General features: G+C 33.3%; 1 protein-coding gene across 8 annotated transcripts in view; it reads left to right on the plus strand.

Annotated features, from left to right (window-relative positions):
• Positions 1–23,130, plus strand: part of ERBB4 (erb-b2 receptor tyrosine kinase 4) — a 1,101,497-nt gene that overhangs the window by 717,875 nt on the left and 360,492 nt on the right. For all 8 annotated transcript variants that reach the window (XM_073879088.1, XM_073879094.1, XM_073879096.1 and 5 more), the window contains exon 4: positions 18,865–18,999. In XM_073879088.1, coding sequence (XP_073735189.1) covers positions 18,865–18,999 — 135 coding nt within the window. The remainder of the gene's footprint in view (positions 1–18,864; positions 19,000–23,130) is intronic.

The raw sequence follows: 23,130 nt of genomic DNA on the forward strand, positions 1-23,130 counted from the left end.
CCAAAATGAAGAGTCAGAGGCTTAACCAACTGAGCAACCCAGGCACCCCTGTATTATATTATGTTATATTATATTAATTATATTATATATCATATCATATTATATGTCAGTTATACCTCAATTTAAAAAGCAACAATATATTCACATGGTTAAAAGTAACAACCTTCTGCTTTGCCTAATGTCTAGTTCATTTCTTCTAATGGTTATCAATGTATGTTTTGAATATGATTTTTTCTTATTTCATTCATCTTAGACATTATCTATTGAATAGACTATGTCATCAACCTTGACAAGTTTGTTCTTTAACTGTAAAAAATACTATATCCCTGTATCTAAAAGTTGAAAATCAGTATAGAGTATTTATGTTATTATAGTTTTTGAAAACTCATTTGTGGCAGACACAAAAAAATGTACTATAATTGTATTTATTTTCTTCTGCAGTTTTTTGTTTGTCTTGATGTTTTTTGCTTAGCTTCTGTTTTCTTGCACTATTTGTTTTTATTATAGTCTAATTATTGCCAAATACTTTATAATATAATGCATTTTATCAGTCTCCTTTCTTTCCTTTTTTTTTTTTTGGTTTTCTTTTTTTTAAATTATTATGTTAATCACCATACATTACATCCTTAGTTTTTGATGTAGTGTTGCATGATTCATTGTTTGCATATAACACCCAGTGCTCCATGCAGTACGTGCCCTCTTTAATACCCATCACCAGGCTAACCCATCCCCCCACCCCCCTCCCCTCTAGAACCCTTAGTTTGTTTCTCGGAGTCCATAGTCTCTCATGGTTCATCTCCCCCTCCGAATTCCCCCCCTTCATTTTTTCCTTCCTACTATCTTCTTTTTTTTTTTTTTAACATATAATGTATTATTTGTTTCAGAGGGGCAGGTCTGTCTCCTTTCTTTCTGAAGACCAGTCTCCTTAGACCTTAAGTTTTATTTCATCAATCTGTGTTAGTTTCTGTAGGTCTGCTTCATCTATACCTTACTTTACTTTCTGTATCATGTCTTCTACTTTGTTGCTTTCTCCCATATTATCTTGAAGAATATCTTCATATATGTCCTTCCTCCCCAAAAAAAAAGAAGAAGAAAGAAAAGAAAAGATGAAGAGTAAATTTACTAGGTCCTTGAATATCTAAAAATGTATCTCTTTTATACTCATAATTTACTGATGTTTTTGATTGATGGTTTGGGTTTAGAATGGTAGGCTAAAAATAATTTTACTTAGTATTTGAAATACACTTTTTAAGATATGGTGCCCCTGTTGGAAAGTGTAATATTACTTTCCTATTTTTTTTATAATTCTCCATGTGTTTTTGGTTTTCTCTTTCTGGAAACCTTCATATTGATCTTCCTGGATGTATCCATCCTTCCTCCCTCCCTTCCTTCCTTCCTCTCTTCCTCCCTCCCTCCCTCTTTTCCTCCCTCCCTCCTTTCCTTCCTTCCTTCTTTTATTTTTCTTTCTCTGTTTCTTCTGCTTTCTGGAAGAGTTCCTCAATTTTATGTTCCAATATTTCTATCAATATTTATTGGAAATAATAGCTTTCATTTTCAAGAACATTCATTCCTTCATTGGTTGTTCCTTCTTACAGGATCTTATTTTTTCTTCCCACAGACTTTCCCCCAAATGATCTGAAGATATTAACAATATGTATTGTTGAAGTCTCCACTGCTTTCTGACTTATGGCTTATTTGATATTGGCTTCACCATTTAAGAAATCTTGGTCTTTAATGTTATAAAGATTATATTTTGGTTTTGAAAAGATTACACTGATAGACTGTGGTAAATTAATTGGTTAGAGGCAAGAGAATAAGCAAGGAGACACAGTGCAGTTATCTAACCAAGAGTTTGGAGAAGGGGCCACCTATCTCTTGAAAGATCAAGGACAGATCAGTATAAAGTTTTTATATTTTAAATAAATACTTCTCTCCTTACTCTAGTTATATTTGTCTATCCTCATAGTCTCTCTTCTTTCTTTGACCTTAAATATGCTTTGTTTTCTCCACCAAACTCTTTTCCAGAAACTGTTGTCAAATCAAGTATTTCATTAGACAGATCTTTGTCCTCCTTCAACTCTTCTCTGTAGTCAGATATGGAAAAATATATATATATATACATATATAGGTTTAGGGATCATAGATCTATCTATCTAGATAGAGGTTGAGTAGAATCCTATTGAAATGACTTTACCTTCTGCTCAGGGGTAGAGTGAACACTCACTATTAGGGATGAAGAGTTGATACAGAAGGACCCACTACAACCATATCCCTCCAAAATGGACCTGGGAGGGAGGCTACAGCACTAAAACAAAACAAAACAAAAAACTAAGATAAGGACCTAGGGGAAAGAGCCCAAGTGTCCTGAAATTCCTGTGTCCTAAGTACAGAGAAGAAATCAGTGTGTGGTTCCCAGAAGTCCTCTGTTACTCTGGCATTTTTGGAGAGCAGAAGTAAAAACAGCAGGCAGCTAAGATTTTGCCTGCAGCCTACTTACTCCTGGCTGAAAGCATCCTACTTGCCTGAAGTCAGTTCTTGAGATTTCTTTCTTTTGAAACTGATTAATGGAATGGCTTCTTTGGAATTTTTTTGGCCTGTTAATTTCAGTGATAGTGGGATCTGAATGTCTCTCAATTCATTTCTTCCCAAAGAACAAGGGTATATTATATAGAAATCAATTTTTTTAGCAGAACCTCATTAGAATTATGAAATATACTTGTTGATACTTCTTTACTCCTTTCCACCTCTAGTCTCCAAGGATCAAGTATATATCCACACCTTACTGACTGATTCAGGACCAACAACAAGTCTGGGATTATATTCCTGACTACAACTTTTTTTTCTATTTTTTCCCCTTTTATCTAAATTATACTTTAACTTTCCAATATCCTTTAATCTTTAATTTTCTTTGTGCTAGTAAGTTAACCCTGTAAACAAGTCCATGCTAATCTAACAGCCAGTTACTGAATTTCACCTTCCTGGTGACATAAAAGCCTTCACCTACTTAAAATCCACATGTGATTTCAGTGGTGGGAGTGTGATGTCCTGTGCTGATATTTCAGCAGCACACATTCCAAACTTCATAATTTAGCTAGAGGCTTAGTGCACCTCCATGACAACAAATGGGGATCACAATAAGAATGAAGAGGAGGGATGGAATTCATTGCATTCTAGGCTTCCATTCTTCACATAACTATAGGAACTTTTGCACTTTTCTTTCTTTTTTTCATGACTTCTATAACTGCCTCATCTTCCCTTTCCATTCTCTATCAGTAGGTAGGGGAGCTGATAAGACTTGATCAATGAGATCCTATCTCCGTATGGTTATTTATGTAAAGAATGGATATTGAGGAATCCCCAGATTTATTTGTTAATAAACCAGATGCAGTAAACTGCTAGTCAAAGACCATAACTGGCTGACAGCTTTGCTTGGCATGGGAAATGTTTACAAAGTGGGGCACTACCCAACACATTCAGGATTTGGGCCCCTGAGAACAAAACTGAGCTCCGGCAACCCTGGAGTCACACTGTCTCTTGGTAACACTCCTCTGAAGTGGACAGCCTCTGTGCCTTTTAGCTGCAGCAGTTCTCCCCCAGTCTGCCCTACTTCCAACCCACTCTGTGTTCCTGAAACCTCCCTCACCTTAACCATTTAAGGCCAACCGCTAGGAGATGTTGTAGAATTCATTATTGTCCAGACTGTTCAGCAGTAACTTAGTACAAGCTATATAGATAAAAGTATAAGTAGTTTTTGATCTTTGTTTTTGACAATATTTTTGCCCATTTACTTCCTGAGAAATGGTCTTTTTAAATCTATTCAGTGAGTAATGATATACTTTGAGTTGACTTCTGTCTACTTCTGAAAAGAAATGGTGGTTTACATAAAAAATTTAATGTGGTACATCTTTCTATTATTAATATGCATTTGCCACCTGTCAGCTGAATAGATCCAAAATTGCTTATTAACAAAGTTGAGTGAATAAATGGAAAAAGTGTATAAATAAATGAACTTCTACACTTCAGGATGTTGACATTGTGTGGAAGGATTTTCCTTGAAAATGTGCCAAACTTTTTTTTTTTTTAACTTTTGGATCACATCTTATTATCCTAGCTGTAATTAGAAACCTTGTGAAATTAAGAACCATTAAATTCAATGAGTTTTCAGCATCGGAAATTTGCCCAGAGGCACCCAGCCGATGGGTCTGCCTAGGACTGGGTTTCATAGAGTTCTCCCTCCTCTCCTCCTATTGATTCTAAAAGGGAGCATCTTTTCCACTTAGCTAATTAATTACACCTGCCAACAAGCAGATGGTTCTGCAGGCTTTGAAGCATGGAAATAGCTAGGTGCATATCAGCTAGCTTAAGCTTCCTTCAGTTGCAATTTAGATTATAACTCTTGAAGCTGCAAAGAAAATAAGGTATTACATAATTACAAAAGATACGATATTTTAAAATATTTTTATTTAAAAAATGTACTTTAAGGTATAAATTACCATTCCTTTTTTTTAATTCAACACAAACATACTTTTAAAATAATTATGTTTATCATCTAGTTTGGAACAATACTTGCCAGATGTTATCATCTAATTGTTCTGAGCTCTGAAGTAAAATGAGACTACAGGAGCAGGGCCACTTAGAAAATTGTTAAAAATTGTTCTGAAAATATTATAGCTTTTTAGTAAATAATGTTTTGTGTTGTTGTTTAATGATAAAAAGAAAAAGATGTATATGTAACAATGATGAAAGTAGAACTGAGGGCACTTAGTGGTACTCCTACCAACATCCCCACTTGTATTCCACATTTTTAAAGATTTTTTTTTAAGATTTTATTTATTTATTTGACAGAGAGAGAATGAGAGAGAGAGAGAGAGCACGAGAGGGAAGAGGGTCAGAGGGAGAAGCAGACTCCCTGCTGAGCAGGGAGCCCGATGTGGGACTCGATCCCGGGACTCCAGGATCATGACCTGAGCCGAAGGCAGTTGCTTAACCAACTGAGCCACCCAGGTGCCCCTCCACATTTTTATACTGGTCTGGTTAGTCTTCTTTATTTTTTTTCCCCTTGCATCTCAAGCTAGGTAGCTTTAAATAGAGATTATCACTGGAGCTTAATTTTCTATGTAAAATTATTTCAAATATGACATAGCTGTATAAACACATCCTACAAAAGTAAATTAGGCATAGAATATGAATGCATACAAGATAATCTATGAAATATTCTCTTTAGTGAGGTCATATTAAATTATCTAGTTTAAATCTTTTTGAATTCACAATTAAATATTTAGTCTCAAAAAATTTCTAAAAATATTGTCTCTAATTCTACTTTATATGTGAGAAAATTTTAGTTAAGGGCTTTATACTTTGAAAGATAATGAAGTAATTAAAATTGAACATATCCTTTTGTTAGAGGTAAAATAAAAATTCTTCCATGTAGGGCGCCTGGGTGGCTCAGTTGGTTGAGTGTCTGACTCTTGATTTCAGCTCCGATCATGATCTTGGGGTCTCAGGATCGAGTCCTTTGTGGGGCTCTGTGCTCAGCACAGCATCTGCTTGAGATCCTCTCTCCTTCTTCCTCTCTTGCTGTTCCCGCCCCCCATTTGCTGGCTCTCTCTTTAAAATAAATAAATAAAATCTTTAAAAAAAACCCATTGATATACAATATTTTATATTCTTGTTTTCTCAATCCATTTATGAAATTAATGTAAATAAAATTAATAAAATATCCCAAACTCCCAAGGAAAATCACCTCTCTCCTTTTCCACTATTTTTTTCTTTTCCACTGTTCTATTTCTTTTTTAAGATTTTATTTATTTGAGAGAGAGAAAATGAGAGAGAGCATGAGACAGGGGAGGGTCAGAGGGAGAAGCAGACTCCCTGCTGAGCAGGGAGCCCTATGCGGGCTTTTCCACTATTTTAAATAAAAGTTACCTGATAGATATATCTAAAGAAGGATATATTTAATTATTTCAAATAAAAAAGAAGGATAATTTTTAAAATTTATGCCTTAAGAAGATACCTCAATCTTCTTGTACTATTGAGTGGTATACAATTTAATTCAGTAAGTTTACCTGCAGAAGGTTCTTGTGATAAAGCGACATTAACCATATGTTTTAATTTTGAATTCCTTTTTCTTCCACTCTATGAGCTTTACTTCATTTGCCTTTAAAATTATCAGGGTATTAAGTTTAATGTTAAAATATATTTTCATTGATTTGATTTCACTAATTTGAATGCTTTGTTCTTTTGATCTCTTTGTATTAATTGTTCAGCAACAATAGGAAAAAACATTATGAGGGCATTGCAGATTTGGTTAAGAGAACCAAATGCCCTACATTTTCCTATTTTTAGAAATGGAGTTGCAAAGTACATAGAGGCAGATTCTACTCAGGTTATGATTTTGGATAAGGTAATTAAAAATCATTGTGTCCTATTCATTAAAGTAGAGCTTCCAAGGACTAAGCATAAAGTCCCCTGTACTTGAAAATAGTAAAGTTGCCCTCCTTTCTTTTCTTTAATTCAGTCTTCTTAAGGAATTGAAGGGTTTTTCCTTAAGTAGGCTAAATTGTTGAAGTTTTATTATGCTGATTTTTCCTCTGTGTCTACTTTTGACAGATGCAAAAGGAATGCACCTCCAATGATGAGGTTGGGATATAATCCAATATCTAACAGAGCCAAGATTTTTTTTTCAATGCACAATTTTTCATGTAGAAAAAAATATCCTAAAAGCATAATTTTACCTTTCAACTCAATAAAATATTTTCAAAAAGGACTTCAGGGAAATTACTCTGAGTTCTTAATTATACTTAGAAGTAGATTATATAATTTAGAGTTGTACCTCATCTCTGCTTAAACTTTTTTTTTCCTTTAAATTTCTCAAACTTTCCTTTTATTATGGAAGAATAAAAAGTTTAAAAGCAGGATCTCAACTCAGCAGTTAATGAGTTGGAATCATAGTTCTCTAGAACTCCTACCAGTTATTTACCTCTCTAAACTTCAGTGTTCTCATCTATAAAATAAGACTAGTAATAATTACCTCATAGGACTTCTGTGAGGATTAAGAGAAATGCTGCATTATAAAGATGTTCAAATAATGGCAGCATTTACCAAGAGGCACTAGAGTGAGGTGGTTAACCATGGGCTCTGGAACCTGCTATGCAGGCATTTGAATCCTAGCTTGACCCCTATATGTGAAACATTCAGCACCTTGTTTAATCATTCTGTGTGTCTTTTGTTATGCCACTGGGGTATTAGAATCCTACCCAGAAAAAGAAAACTCCGAATTTAAGGATGTTAAGTAATTTTATGGATGTCCAGAACCCATAGTATACTATTAAAAGGGCATCTCAAACTCATGTAGGTTGAAAATAATTTTTTTAAATGAAATATTTTTTTAAAAAGCAAACACAAAACATATATTCTAATTTTGCCTAATAACCCAGCCTCAGCTCTAGGTCTCTCAGAAGTGTATTTGTAAAAGGGAGCAGAAAAGATTGTTAAGCAGGATAGAAGAAATTTGTTTACCAGAGAATCTTTCTTATTTTCCTAATAGCAATAATAATAATACATCAATTAAACATTTGCTCTATGACAGATATTGTGGTGAGCGTTTATATGTATGAACTCTTCTTCTCCTTACAGTTGTCCTGGGGAGAGGTATTATTAATGTCTGCTTATTATTAATATCTATTTTATAGGTAAAGGACCGAGACTTGGGGAGAATAAGCAATGTGACTGAAGCCCCACGAGTAATCTGTGGTGGAGTCATGGTTACCCGTTCTCACCCCACAGCCTGTGCAGAATTTACATCCCATCAGTCTTCTCTTCTTGAATTTTGGCATCTGGAGTTGACTGACTCATCTGACATTGTTAGGCAGATTGGCACTTGAGTCATTTCTTCACATCCAGCCTCAAGAGCAGCCAAATACCTGAAATAATTTTTAAATCATATTTATTAACCTAGGAAAGTAGAGGCATTCTAAAATAAGAATGCATCTTAATTTAGAAGACATGATAAGGTTATAGAACTTTACCAGGGCATAGTGGATCCTATTTTGTTATGACATCAAATGTCACAAGATGAAAATAATTTTTACAATGGAGAAAAATGAGAGTGATGGTTCTAGGAGCCATAGAATATAATGATTTATTAAAAATGACGTCAAGTACTTTCTGTAGAAATTTTAATAAGTTTCTTCTTCAGATATTTTAGATATCTAGTTTTAACTCTTAAAATCTCTGAGCAAATACAGTATTTGATTACATCTTGTCTTTATTCAAGAGTAATGGCTTCGTTTTCCTTATATTAACCAGCAGTATTATTATAGTTTAATGCTTGTTACACATCTAATTTTTATTATACATTTTATTGATTTAATTTTTAACTTAATAAATTTAAACAAAAGTGTGGAGCAGTCCCACCTCCCTGCTCAAACTTGAACTACAGAGATGTGTTTAATAGTGCTCTCTGTTTCCTAATTAATCCATCCTGCTGCAGTAAAAATGCCAGATTCTTGAAATGGAAGAGGAGAGCCTAGTTTTCTTGTCCCTGTCCTTTAGAATTTACCCTTATTTCTTTAAAGCACAATGGTGATGGCAACAATGGAAAGGTCACCTGGAAATTGCCAGTGGAGACATTGGGACCTGTGAACTATGCACGAACCTGAAGTGAACAGAGGGAAATCTAACAGCTTTTGAAGCCAATGCTTCATAAAATGATGATACTCCTATTCAATCATTTATTCCTAATTTTCTCCAGATTAAAACTCTATTTAAAAAATCTACTTCATTTGGACCTAACTGTGGGTTTTTAAAGTATAATAGTACCAGCTTCTGTACATTGTTATTTTATGACTTATTTTGTAAAATGGCATTTTTATTATTTTAATATCACTTTAACAAATAGACATTTTAGCAAAGACATCTGCCCCCCAAAGCCATGTATATGTTATTTTTAAGATTCTTATATATCTTAAAAATCTTGATGTTTGAAATAGTATAATCATTTTACAAGATTAAGTCATTCTTCTTTCTCTTGCTTTATCTTTTATCTGCAAGTCTTAGCTTGCCAGCAACAGACATACATAGCAATATTATTTATTATTACTGTCATCAGAACAAATCATACTTTTCTGAAATACTCTAAAGAAGTAGTGAGGAAATCACACATTGTGAGAAGAGTTATTAAAACTATACAAACTAATATTGTAGGTGAGATATTTGAAAGTGACCTTGCAGTATATCTCAGGCTTATTGTGTTAAAGCCTATAAATAAAAGGGACAAATCATTTCTGGGTACTAATATGTCTTTCCCCCTTATTGGTAATGAAACATTGAACTCTACTGATTTGTTCTATTGAAGCTATTATATTTTCTGGAAACTTGGAGCAGTTAAGAGTATCGTTGTCTGTATTGAGGGCTTTCTGGGAGGTAGGGGAGTAAAAATATTTGATCTTTATGTAAAGGAGTGTTCTATTTTAATAGCAAAGATAATGAATTTTTCATTCTTTCTCTTTATATACCTTTAATTATGTTTCATCTTTATCAGATAGATATTCACTTGTGACTTTTGCATCCATCTTTCAGAATTCATACTTTGCTCTTTGTTTATATAATTACTGATATAGTTTTAGTATATTGTCCAATATATTTTAAAGTATCATTTTCAAAACATTGAATCAGATTCCCCTGCAATAAAAACAAAATTAAAAGTTAGGAGGGTAACATCTGGTACATTAACTTACTCAGTTGTTTACTAATAACCTCAAATAGAGATAAAGTTTTCCACAGTGTTTTGTGTTTCACACATTGAAAGACCCTTTGTCAAGTAAACAATAAACCTCTTGCCTATGAAAACCATATTTAAAAAATAATATTTAAGAGACTAAACCTTATTAATCATTGGGGAAGTGCAAATTAAAGTAATACCACATCATACCAGCCAGAATGTTTACAATAAAAAATACATAGAAAAAAAGAAGAAAAAAAAAAGAAATAAGGGTTGACAAGGCTAAGAAGCAAGTAGATTCTTCACACACTACTGATGGGAATATAAATTGGTAAAAAGCACTTTGAAAAATGGATCGTCACTATGGTCCAGCAATTTCATTTCTAGGTATGTATGCAATATAAATGTGCACATTTGGTTACCAAAAACCATATGCTAGGATGTTAATAGGAGCATTATTTGTAATAGCCCAAATGTGGAAGGCACTCAAATGCCCGTCAGTATAGAATGGACAAATAAAACATTCAATACCATACAGCAATGAAAATGAACAATATGGATGAATTTTATAAACATAATATTGAGCAAAAGGAAGCCAGACAAGAAAGAATGCATATAGTATTATTCCACTTATTTAAAATACAAAACTAGGTAAAAGTAATTTTGTTCAAACTCAGGATAAAATTTCCTTAAGGGAGTGGTGTGAAGAAGAAAGCATAAGGAAGGCTTCTGTGATGATGGAATGTTCTATTTCTTGATCTGGGTGTTGACTACATAAGTGTGTTCAGTTTGTAAAAATGCATTACATATTATATATGCACATCTATGTGTATATGTTATGCTTTAGTGAAAAAGTTTGAAAAACTATGTATTTGTTGAAGTCACGAGATTTATAAGTATCCAGAAGATGCAAGGAGATTTCTTTTGATGACAGAAACTGTTGTCTCCCAATATCCATTACCACTGACTAGCTTTTACATAGTATATGAAATTCAGCTAATCATGTGGCCACCCATGAACAAATTCGTGGAGCCAATAGCTAGGCACAAGGAAGGTAGGGAATCAGTCTTTTTTCGGTGGCTCTTTGCATGGACCTTCATTAAGAGACAATGCACTTTCCTTCATCTTTTGCATGGAATTTACCAAGTAGAAAGTCCTCTTGTTTTAAAGATGGTGGAGCAACAAGATGAAATGGAATCTGGGCCCCTGATGACTGTGGATATTCCATAATAACTTTGAATCACCAAGCCAGACTTTTATAATAAATAAGTAAATAAATAAATAAATAAAATTCTGTCTTCTTTTAAATATAATATAATCTAATACTAAATAATGCAAAGTTTATATAAATACATAGAAAAAGCATTACTCTGTTTATACCAATGAGTAAACAACTCTCTAAGTAATTACTAAGTATAAAGTATAGTATAATCCACAACTGTGTGACAGATACCATGAGTACAATATTTCCATTATAGAGTTGAGCAAACTGAGTTTCATAAAGGTCTACAAGGTCACACATATTGCAAGCAGAAAACTATATTTTGAACTTAGTTTTACCTAGTTACCTAGATTGGGTATTATTGCCTTTACACTCAAAGCCCCAAGAGTGGAAGATGAATCGATCCATCACCTATTTATCTGTCTGTCTACCCACCCATCTACCTATAGCATATCTACCTGTATGTTTGTCTGTCTGTCTTATCTAACCAGCTGCTTACTTATATGTATATGTATCTATCTACCTATAGTATAGAATTTACTATGACTTTAGTATGCAAGATGAATTTGTGGGGAGAGTGGCTTGAAGCAAGAAGTTCAATCTGCTATGAGATGATAGAACCTGAATTAAGAATACCAGTAGATGTAAAAAGAGTGGGATAAATTAAGAGACATTATGACAAATTTTATTTAGGATATCAGATTGATTAATTATAGAGGTAAATGAATTAATGGTAAGTCTCAAGTTTGGAGTCTACTTGACTTTCACAGCATGTTATTCTGATGTTAACTGAAAAAAGGAAACAGGGGGAGTAAAAGTTTGGAAGAAATTATTAGGGGTAAATATTAAACATATTGGCACATACATAGCATTATATAATGAGGTAGGAGAACAATTTGAAAAGGAAATCCTGTAATCATAATTTAAAGACAGTTACAAGACAAAATTTATTTTTAAAATTTTCCAGACATCATCAATGAGTTTAAGTGGATTACTAGTTCCCTAATAGATAAGAAGAATTAATACATTAGAATTACACTAATTTCATTCAATATTTTATGTGATTTATAATGTGAACATTATCTAGTATGAAGAGGAAATATGACTTACATTAGACTATCAATTCAGCAACCAAAAACTTTCTTATAAATATCAGTTATGTTCTCAAGATATGTTGTTATTGTCATTATAATCATCAATTTCTACTATGTGCTTGACACTTTTTTTGACACTAAGGCCACAGAAAGATGTATGTCATGGTTCTTATCCTCTAGAGATCTATAAGAGGGGAGATAAGATAAGTATGCAAAAGGATAAAGGAGGTAGGATAGTATTTGCTCTGTTGGGGGTGGTTCAGATAATCAGTGTTGTATGAGTTAGCAGCAGTTAACCTCTAAAAGCTAGATGGTCATAGTAGACTTCTCAGAGTTCGGATGCAAGCTGAAACATAATGAAAGCTAAGAATTGTACACTGGAACTTTATGGAGAGCATTACTGAGCTCTATTCAATTGAAATCAAGATATTTTTGCCATTATTTTCTATTTTAAGCTGATTTTCAGCCAGTGAATCTAATCATTTCTTCTTGAAATTGCCTGCTTGGATCAGAAAACTGTCCACTGTTGCTTCCCAGCATTCATTCAGTATCCACGTCCATGAGCTTTTGACTCTGATCATTGAGCTGAAATACAGAGGGTTACATCACTCATTTACATTATCACCTTCTCCCCACTCCCAATACAAATGTGACATTTCAATTTTGCACACTTCAACTCTCCTTAAATCATCTGTATAAAAACTTCAAAGCTTGATTGATGATGAATGAGCCATTGTCTCCTCAAGCACCCGGTTCTCATTAGCCTTTAGAGTCTCAGCTTATTAATAATGAACCTTGAGGGCTGACCCAGTGGGGTAGCAGCAATTCACTGTGCTCCCAGCTGAAAGGTCTGGGTTTGGGAAAGATATAGGAATCTCTGGACCAAGTCCCTTCCAGAGATGATGTATTAAGTATCACAGGTGGATGATGTGAGCTATATTATTTTTGTATCATTATCTGCCAACAGACTTGTGTTGCTTAAGGTGATGACAGTAAGAAAGATACATTGCTTTATGTCTGAGAAAATCCGGTGACTGCGTCCTATAGCTTCATCTTGAAAATGGGTTTTGCCACTTTGGATTCTGACTTCTTGACTGTGACCTTTGGCTTGTTTAGGCAATATAAGTCTGATATATGGATTAGTCAGACATTTCCACAGTAATTAGACAAGTGCAATATCTCTAATCTTTATTTATTTTTATTATTATTTTAACTCTAAGGTTTACCTGTAGATGTGCCCAAGCAAAACAAGACATTTAGATATACAATCAGGGATTGATATTAAGTATTTCATTCTTGCTTATTTGATTTTCTTATATTATCTTTGGTAGCTTTGTGAGTAGAAGTAAAATGTTTACTGTTGATACCAGTCATGTAGACTATAGTGGAATATGGCTAACTGCATTTAAAATTATCTTTATTTTGTAAAAAAAAAAAACATTCAATCTTATTTATGAAATAGTTACAAATTATGCATGGGGTCAAAGCAATTTTGTCAACTTCTTAAACTGTGTAAGGAGGTCATATTAATCTGTATTTTCAGCAGGGATGCTACATCACAATTAGTCTATTTCATACCAGGCGGGGAGGGGGGAACCATGATTCAGTATTTTATCACATTTTCTTTTGAGAGAATATATTTGCAAAATGTCAACAATTCTTTTAATGGTCACTCATCCCCAAATTCACTATAATAACTAGCATTTGAAAAGAAATGAAGAGTGCAAAATAACTTATTTAAATAACACAAACATTTCCTTCTTCATTAGACTCAAGCAAATGGGAAATCAAGGGAAGAAATGGTCAAATGGACAATCTTTGCGGATTGGAAGACTAAGACACAAATACTTTATATCCTCTTTAAAATGTCATATTGGCACTTTACACCTTTCTAGAAAATAATTTAAGGAACAATATGAGGTAGATTTACAATTCAATATAAAAAACATGCTCTTACATATACTAGGTAATTTGCACAGGTTTGAGGAAATTTGATGTGTCCAGGATAGCTCAAAATCATCATTATTTACTTGATAAATAATAACTGAATTTGATGCACAAAATAGGTTTAGGGATACAGAAGAAAATGTCTAAATGTGACTTATAAATATCCAGCATACTGCTTGCAGTAATTTTGTACATTATCAATTGTAAGCATTTTATATAATAAAAGCTATTTATCTTTTAGCTTATAAAAACTCTACTTCAAAATTACATATTTTTAAAATTTTTTCCTATACTCAAGATAGATATTTATTGGTCTACCCAAATATGTTTTTCTGTAATCAGACTATTATATTTGATTTCATAGAGCAAATGTTTATTGTGTATCTCTGGCTTCTGCCTTAAATAATGCTAGACACTGGGGATAGAGTTTTGACCAAAACAGAAATGACCTCTGACATAATGAAATATAGAACCAGTTCAGATAAACTATAGAGAGTTTAAGGAAAAAAATAACTTTGATTTTTACTTTGATTTGGTCAGAATTTAAAATTAAAAGTTACAACAGAAGTTAATTGATCAATGTTGGTGGCAAATTCCATGTTACTTTTGTGTTTTAAGTTTGATTTAACAAATATGTGTTGATTAGCTATTGCTTCAGGTTTGATATAGATACAGAATTGAAAAATATTCCTTGCCTTCATAGAGTTTAGTCTAGCATTTCAGTTATAAATTGTGTGCTATATGTGTTAAATTCAATGTATGGGAGAGTAGTGTGGATTATAATTTACTTTACATACAAAAAGATTCATATTTTTTACTTGACTTTCATACATTAATCTAGTAGGAAATGTTTGATACACAAACCTGTTTAAGTGTTTGGCAGAATTTTTAAAAATTAAATATTTTTTGCATAGAATATCATATTTCATATATCTTACCATACTTAATTGTGACATTTATTAAAAAGAGTTCTGTTTTGTGAACTTACTGGGAGTATTTTTATATAATATAAAAAATTCTTAGCAGTTTTTTTCTACCGATTATTACAATGACCAAGATTCTATATGTGTTTCTCTGATATGTTTTCTCTGATATATTTCCTACAGTGGAAGTGAAATACAATAGATGGGATGACCCTGAGGTCATTTACTTATTCTTTAAGTCATTTCACTTTTCCAGGCTTTGTGCATCTTTATGTGAATGTCAGTTACATTTGTGCTTGTTTTCTACATTACTTAGAATTAGAAATCCTCTTTTTTGTCATGGTTTTAAAAATTTAATTATTAATCACTTAATTTCATTCTAATGGAAGGGAAGCTCTCTTGGCATAACACAGATCCAATAAGTCTTTAATAGAATTTATGACAACTCTGCTGTTCTTGTTTGTTGGTAAAGATAGATCTAAAGTATGACCAGACATTTTCCTGATATCTTCTTGGATAAATATCTTACCAAGCATTTCTCTTTTTCTAATCCTTGTCTTTCTTTCTAATCTAAAAAGGCAGCCAAGCCGTAATAGTCAAAAACATTAGGAAGCCCTTTTGTCCAGTAAATAATCTGTGTTTCTAACAACCTTCTTACAGGTCAAAATATTTCCCTAGAATTTTCTTAGTTCAGAAATAAATCTAACTGAATATTTCACCAAAAAAGCATATTAAATTGAAGTTTAAAATTTTGCATAGGAGCACCTGGGTGGCTCAGGCGAAGCATCTGACTCCTGGTTTCTGCTTACGTCATGACCTCAGGATCCTGAGATTGAGCCACATGTAGCTCTCTGCTGGGCATGAAGCCCATTTAGGATTTTCTCTCCCTCTCTCTCCGCCTTCCGTCCCACCCGCTTACCCCATGTGCACTCTCTCTCAAAAAAAAAAAAAAAAAAAGTATAAAGTTTGAAATCAATGTAAACTATACCAATGAATAAATACAATATTAACATTTCCTCACCTGTACTGAGGTAACCAAATTGATCAAAAGAAAATGTAAGATAAAGTATATGTTAAAACTCTCCTATAAATGTCAATAAAATGCACATTTTCTGATTATAGTGTTTCGACATTCACCAACAGAATACAATCTAAGCCAAAAATAAAGGAAAAGACTATTTTCAGGGAAAATAGACTCATACATGAATAGACTAAATGTGCCTTATAAATCCATCATTAAATACTAGAAGTTTATAAATCTTCCTGACCAGAATTGCTAGCAGATGCTGGGTTTTGAATTTAGGGTGTTATCCAAACTGATCATGATTGTAGTCTTAATTTGAAATTTTAACATGTAAGATTATACTTGAATTATTACTGCCTCTTTTCTAAATCCTTTTCCAAGTATAAACCAAGCTTTTGAACAGAATATTTCTGAGAAACAAATGTCAACATTGGTAGCAGATTAATATTGTTGAAGGGATTTGATGAGATTATTATTCAGTATAATATAATCTGATTCCATTTAAATATTTTTAGACAGGAAGTTAGAGATGGATACTGTGTTCCTTCAATATGAACTATTTGAATTATAATGTGAATCCTGAAAAATACACTCTTTCTACAATAGTTGAGCTATTATGTTTTCTCCTCACATTTTTTAACGTAGAACTTTTCCAAATGTAGACTGAAAAATAACCTTCATTTCCTGGATAGCAGTCAAAATCTCCTTTCTTGCCACCTAATGAAGAATTATTTCTAGAGCAGAAGAGCATCACCTAATGTCTCCTGAGAAAGCTATTAGTATGAGATCGTCACATTTCATAGATAGAAACTTTAATGCCAAGCATTAATGTAGATATCCTTTCTCACAGTCTTTCTTACATCTTATATCTCCCTCTGCTTTGATGAAGATTGGATGATTAGGTCATGAAAAATAATGAACTGGGTTTTAGAAGTAGAAAGATGATCTAATTTATTTTTGTTTCTTTTTTTTTTTCCTCACCTGAAAAAATGGAACCAATAGTCAGTGAACGGATTGATGATGAGAACAGGAGTGATTTTAAATGTAGAAAGCCCTGCGATGTCAAAATTTATCTGGTGCATTTTATACATACAACGCAATAAGGCAATTGAGATGTGCCCACCTATCTTACTTCCACAAATACTCCTTTTATGGTGTCACATGTTCCTTTCATTCTTTTGTCTCCCTCCTTGGTTTAAGGTGACTCTTAAAAGTTTAGCTAGGGATACTGCACAAGAGATTATTTTCTCAAGGCCACCATGGGAAATAGAGTAGTTGCCTTCCCATTATTCATGTTCCTCTTCTTTCTCACTAACAGTCCTGCTTGTTTAAGTTTTGTTCAAGCAGCAGTAAGTCCACCCAGCCTCTCTTGTAGTAGGAATGCTCATGGGACACCATTCTGGCCAATAAAATGCCTACATAATCCTTGGGGAATACATCTCTTCCCAAATAGAAAGTCAAAGCCTCAGTAGGAGGATGTCTCTTGCTTGCTCTTCTGTTTTCATCTTGCCTTGAATTCAGACAGACACTTTTAGATACATCAACCTTCTTGTGCCTGTAACAAATAAAACCAACACACAAATCAGATGTGGGTCCTGTGGACACCACTACCTCCTATAGGTTTCTTATGTGAGAAAAATCATCCTCTATCTATAGAAATTATTGTTAACTGTTTTTGTTACTTGTAACAGTGTATTATGGACTGAAATATAATTTCTCTTAAGTTGTTTTTATATTGGATAGAAGGGGAAGATGTGATGTGGTAGATATTGAGCAGGAAGATGCTATGTGTATTTCTAACCAATTTCTTCAAGTAGTAAGAATAGTATTTTCCAAAAAAAAAAAAAATAGTACTTTCAGAGGGAATATCTTTTTTTTTTTTTTCTGGATAACTTAAAACAATCTGCAAGAGAATTACATATACTATCAGCTGTTGTTCAGGGGGAACAAGTTAGCTGATCAAGGCCAGTGTGAAATAGAGAATCAAGTAAAAATTGGCTTTAGTTCATTTTATCCCATGGTCCTGCCATTGTTCCAATGAACCATAGGGTTTTATTATGTCTTTGTGTTGTTCTTAAAGAATAATAGGCAATTCTATTGATTCCATTTGGGAGGATCAAAGATCAAAGAACATTTCTTCATAATTGAAACATTAATTTTAGCTTTCATTTTGTTTTAATTGCTTCCTACTGACTCCAGTTGATGTCACATGGACTAATAATTTTTTTAAGAGAGATAAACAAGTTAAATGACCAATAAGAGGGAACTGGTTAAATAAATATTATTTAATTTATACTCTAGCATATTGTAGTTTCATTAGAAATAATGCAGAATAACATTTAATTATCATTAAATACTCACCACTTAATATTAAAACTAGCAGGTTATGAAATATTATATTCAATGTTATCCCAATTTCAGAAGAAAGCAAAAAGGAAAGAGACTGAAAACATCTATACCAAAATGTGAAGAGTGTCTCTCTGGGTATTTATATTATGAGTGGTTGTATTTCTTTATATTTTTCAATCTTTCCCAATTTCTGCAGTCAATTTATATGACTCAGTAAGTGATATTTTAAAAGATGTCTTGGCTATTAACAATGTAACTCTGATTTAACATTAAAATAGTTTAAGACTATAACCATGAGAGACTATGGACTCTGAGAAACAAACTGAGGGTTCTAGAGGGGAGGAGGGTAGGGGGATGGGTTAGCCTGGTGATGGGTATTAAAGAGGGCACGTTCTGCATGGAGCACTGGGTGTTATGCACAAACAATGAATCATGGAACACTACATCAAAAACTAATGATGTAATGTATGGTGATTAACATAACAATAAAATAAAATAAGTTTAAGAATAAATCATTTTTATTGACTACCTTTTCATCAACAAAAAGTTTGACAAGAAATCTCTGTTTGTTTGTTTTAATACAGAAATCCTTAATGGTGGAGTGTATGTAGATCAGAACAAATTTCTTTGTTACACAGACACAATTCACTGGCAAGATATTGTTCGGAATCCATGGCCTTCCAACTTGACTCTGGTATCAACAAATGGTAGCTCAGGATGTGAGTAACATTATCTTTTTTAATGTCTCAAAATGTTCTTTTGCTTCTTGTGAAAACAAACAGCTTAAGTTTATTATGCTATTAACAATATTTTGAATTTTGATTGCATCCATTGAAATGTTCAGTTATATATAACAGAACAATCTTTTGCGTCTAATTAACTCTCCTTTTGGAATGATAACTTCCCTTTTATAAATTCTCATTTTCTTAACATGACTTCTTTTGATAAATCTAAATATCTTACTATATTTCTAATGTCTAACTTTCCAATGTCTAAATGTTTAAACATGTGCCGCATTGTCCATAAACTTAAGGCTGGTGTCTGACTACTGCTTCAATTCTTTGTGACCTATGTACCACTGAGGAAAAATGTGGTAGGACAAAAATAAACCTTCCTGTTCACTATAATATTTTAAATAAAAAAAAAAAACTGATGAACATTTTAAAATCCCTAAGCCTCCATTTGCCCCTGAAACCTTCATGGTGATACTTTATGACAATCCCAAACACTATAAATAGAATGGAGAATTACAGATTTCATAGAAGAGATATATGTTATGTTCTGGTTTTAGTCATTAGTCTAATAACTACCCAATTTCTCATTCTTTAAGTGAGGATTGTTTCTATCACAGAGGATTTATCAGATTCAGAGTATTTAATATGATTAAATTATAAGCAAGTAATATTTGAACTATATCATTAAAATCTTAGCAAATTATTCTGCCCAGAACCTATTTCATTTTCATAAAGCAGGCTATGTGGTTCCCACATTTATTACTACTGACATTTGTATGAGAACAGAATCCTTATCAAGTGTTGACCTGGGTTTTATATTTCTCGTCCACTACTATATATTTCCCTCCTGAAATTATAACTATCTTCACATAGTTCAGTAATTATTTGCAATAGTACTGATTGTGTTAGGACATTGTTTTAGGAAATCAAACTCCAAGGGACAATATTAAATTTCATGATGGTCCTAATAATATAATGGGGAAATATGAATATATTTGTTCCAAACTGACAGCTGTGTTTTTAATAAATGGCTAAATTTTTTTAAAGTCGAGTAACACAATTTTCTTGTCACCTCTGAGCAGAAATTTGTATGAGATTTCGTCTTTACAGCATTCAAGTTGCCTACCTTGTAAAATTACACATGAATAAAAACTCGAATCTGTTCACACTAACAAGACAAATGATGTACTTCAGAAATGGCTTCCATTTTCAGTCTGCCCATACTATGGTACATTTTATATTTGGTGGGGGGTAATTATAATGGTTGCATAAGAGGAAAGACCTACTGACTTAGTTTATTAGAATGACCAGCCTATAATGCATGAATGAGATCAGGCAAGAATGAAGCCCAAGACAGAAGCCAAAGGGAAGCCTTACAGGATGTGGAACAGGAAAGGTCTGAGGCAGTTGCTGCACTTTCACAGATGGCATCTCTTTGTCCTATTATTTGTGGGCAATTTTGGATGGTTGTGCCTATAATTAGGCAACTGTAGCTGCATTTTTTTGCATGCAAATAATTGCAGGTGCAAAAATTATAAATGCAGAGTAGAGTCATAACAATTGGTCCTTTACAAATTAACCACCAATTGCTTACTGAAGTTTTATTCTTTACATACTAGTTCTATTTGCTGACACATTAAATATACTGCATGACACCATAGCTGAAAATAATGAATTGGCTGGTCTTTGAATATTGGTTTCACCCTGATTGAATTTTTTCCTCTACCTTCCCCCCATGGATGATGACAGGTATTCTCACAGTTTTAAATAGGTTCCATGCCCAGCATGAAGCCCGATGCGGGGCTCGAACTCATGACCCTGAGATCATACCTGAGCTGAGATCAAGAATCAAACCCTTAACCAACTGAGCCACTTAGGCACCCCTTCTCTCTTGGTTTTAAATGCAGCTTCTACACTGATGACTCTCAGAACTACAGTCACCCAATCAGTCACCCAAGTTAAAAATCTGGTGGGCATCATAGACTTCACCTTCTCCTTGGTTTGTGGCATTTATTTAATCATTAAATCATACTGAATTTGCCTTTTCTTGATTTTACATATTTCTTACTGCCATAGCCGTAGTTCAAGGCTTCATCCATTGTCTGAGTTACTGAAATAATCTGAATTCTTAATAGTTTTTGAGGCCACAAACCCTGTGCAGTCTGGTGAAACCAATAGCTTCCTTCTTATAATAGTGTAAAATTAATAAATAGGCACAAAATAAATATTTTATATCATAAATGCATAAAAATCAGTTCATAAAATAAATTTTAAAGGATTACAAGGAAAATAAATTATACTGAAATACATTTATCAACATTCTTAAAAATAATGTGATATAGTAATATGCTTCATTAGGAGGTTAAATTAAAAAAAAAATTCTGATAGTAGGATTAACAGGCAATGTAGTTTTGTAGCAGTGATAGACCTAAATATTATTTTAAAAAGGACAGTCACTTTAATAAATGGTGTTGGGAAAATTACATTTTCACATGTACAAGATTGAACTTAGACTTTTACCTTACCCTATATGTAAGAAATTAATTCAAAATGAATTAAAGACCTAAACATAAAACCATAATCTATAAAATTCCTAGAAGAAAACATGGAGGAAAAGCTTCATGACATTGGATTTGGCAATAATTCTTGGAGCTGCCACCAAAAGCAAAGACAGCAAAGGCAAAAAATAGAAAAATGGGGCTACATCAAACTTAAAAACTTCTGTGCATCAAAGGACATGATCAAGAAAGTGAAAAGGCAACTTAGAGAATGGGAGAAAAATTTACAAAATTATATATCTCATAAGGGGTTAATATCCCGACTATATAAAGTACTTTTACAACTAAGCAACAACAAACAACCTAATTCAGAAATGGACATGGATTTCAAATGGCATTTCTTGAAAGATGATATACAAATGGGCAACAACCATATGAAAAGATGAAATCCAAATCCAAGCCATGAGACATGACCTTACACCCGTTAGAATGACTATTATCAGAATAATAGAAAATGACAAATGTTGGTGAAGATGTGAAGTATTTGAAACCTCTGTGCACTGTTGTGAGATTTTACTGTTGTAAAATAGCTATGGAAAATAGTATGGTGGTTCCTCAAAAATTAAAAATAGAACTACCATATTATCCACCAACTCCACTTGATGGTATATGTCCAAAAGAATTGAAAGCAGAGTCTCAAAGCATTATTTGCACACCTATATTTATGGTAGCATTATTTATAATAGCCAAGAAGGGGAAGCATCCCAAATGTTCACTGATGAAGGAATGCATGAACAAAATGTGGTATATATACAATGGTACATTATTCAGCCTTAAAAAAAGGAAGGAAATTATGATATGTTACAACATGGTTGACATTTGCTAAGTAAAGTAAGCCAGTCACAAAAAGACTGTATGTCTACTTATATGAGGTATCTAGAGTAGTCAAATTCATAGAAACCAAAAGAAGAATGGTGGTTACCAGAGCCTGAGAGAATTGGGAAATGAGGAATTTCTGTATAATGAGTATAAGAGTTTCAGTTTTGCAAGATGAAAAAGCTTTGTAGATCTATTCCACAACAATATAAACATACTTAACACTACTAAGCTATATGCTTTTTTTTTTAAAGATTTTATTTACTTATTTGACAGAGAGAGACAGCGAGAGAGGGAACACAAGCCGAGGGAGTGGGAGAGGGAGAAGCAGGCTTCCCGCTGAGCAGGGAGCCTGATGCGGGGCTCAATCCCAGGACCCTCGGATCATGACCTGAGCCGAAGGCAGACGCTTAACAACTGAGCCACCCAGGCGCCCCTAAACTATACGCTTAAAAATAGTTATGACAGGGGCACCTGAGTGGCTCAGTCAGTTAAGCATCCCACTCTTGGGTTTTGGCTCAATTCATGATCTGATGGGTCCTGGGATTGAGCCCCAAGTTGAATCTGCTTGAAGATTTTCTTCCTCTGCCCCTCTCCCCACTCTCTCTCTCTCTCTCTCTCAAATAAATAGGTAAATAAATCTTTTTAAAAAAGATTATGACAGTAGATTTTATGTTGTATGTTTTTACTGCAAGAAGAAAGAAAGAAAGAAAGAAAGAAAGAAAGAAAGAAAGAAAGAAAG

This window comes from Callorhinus ursinus, unplaced genomic scaffold (assembly GCF_003265705.2).
Source record: "Callorhinus ursinus isolate GAN/ISIS: 27379988/994484 unplaced genomic scaffold, GSC_fseal_2.0 scaffold2, whole genome shotgun sequence".
NCBI lineage: Eukaryota > Metazoa > Chordata > Mammalia > Carnivora > Otariidae > Callorhinus > Callorhinus ursinus.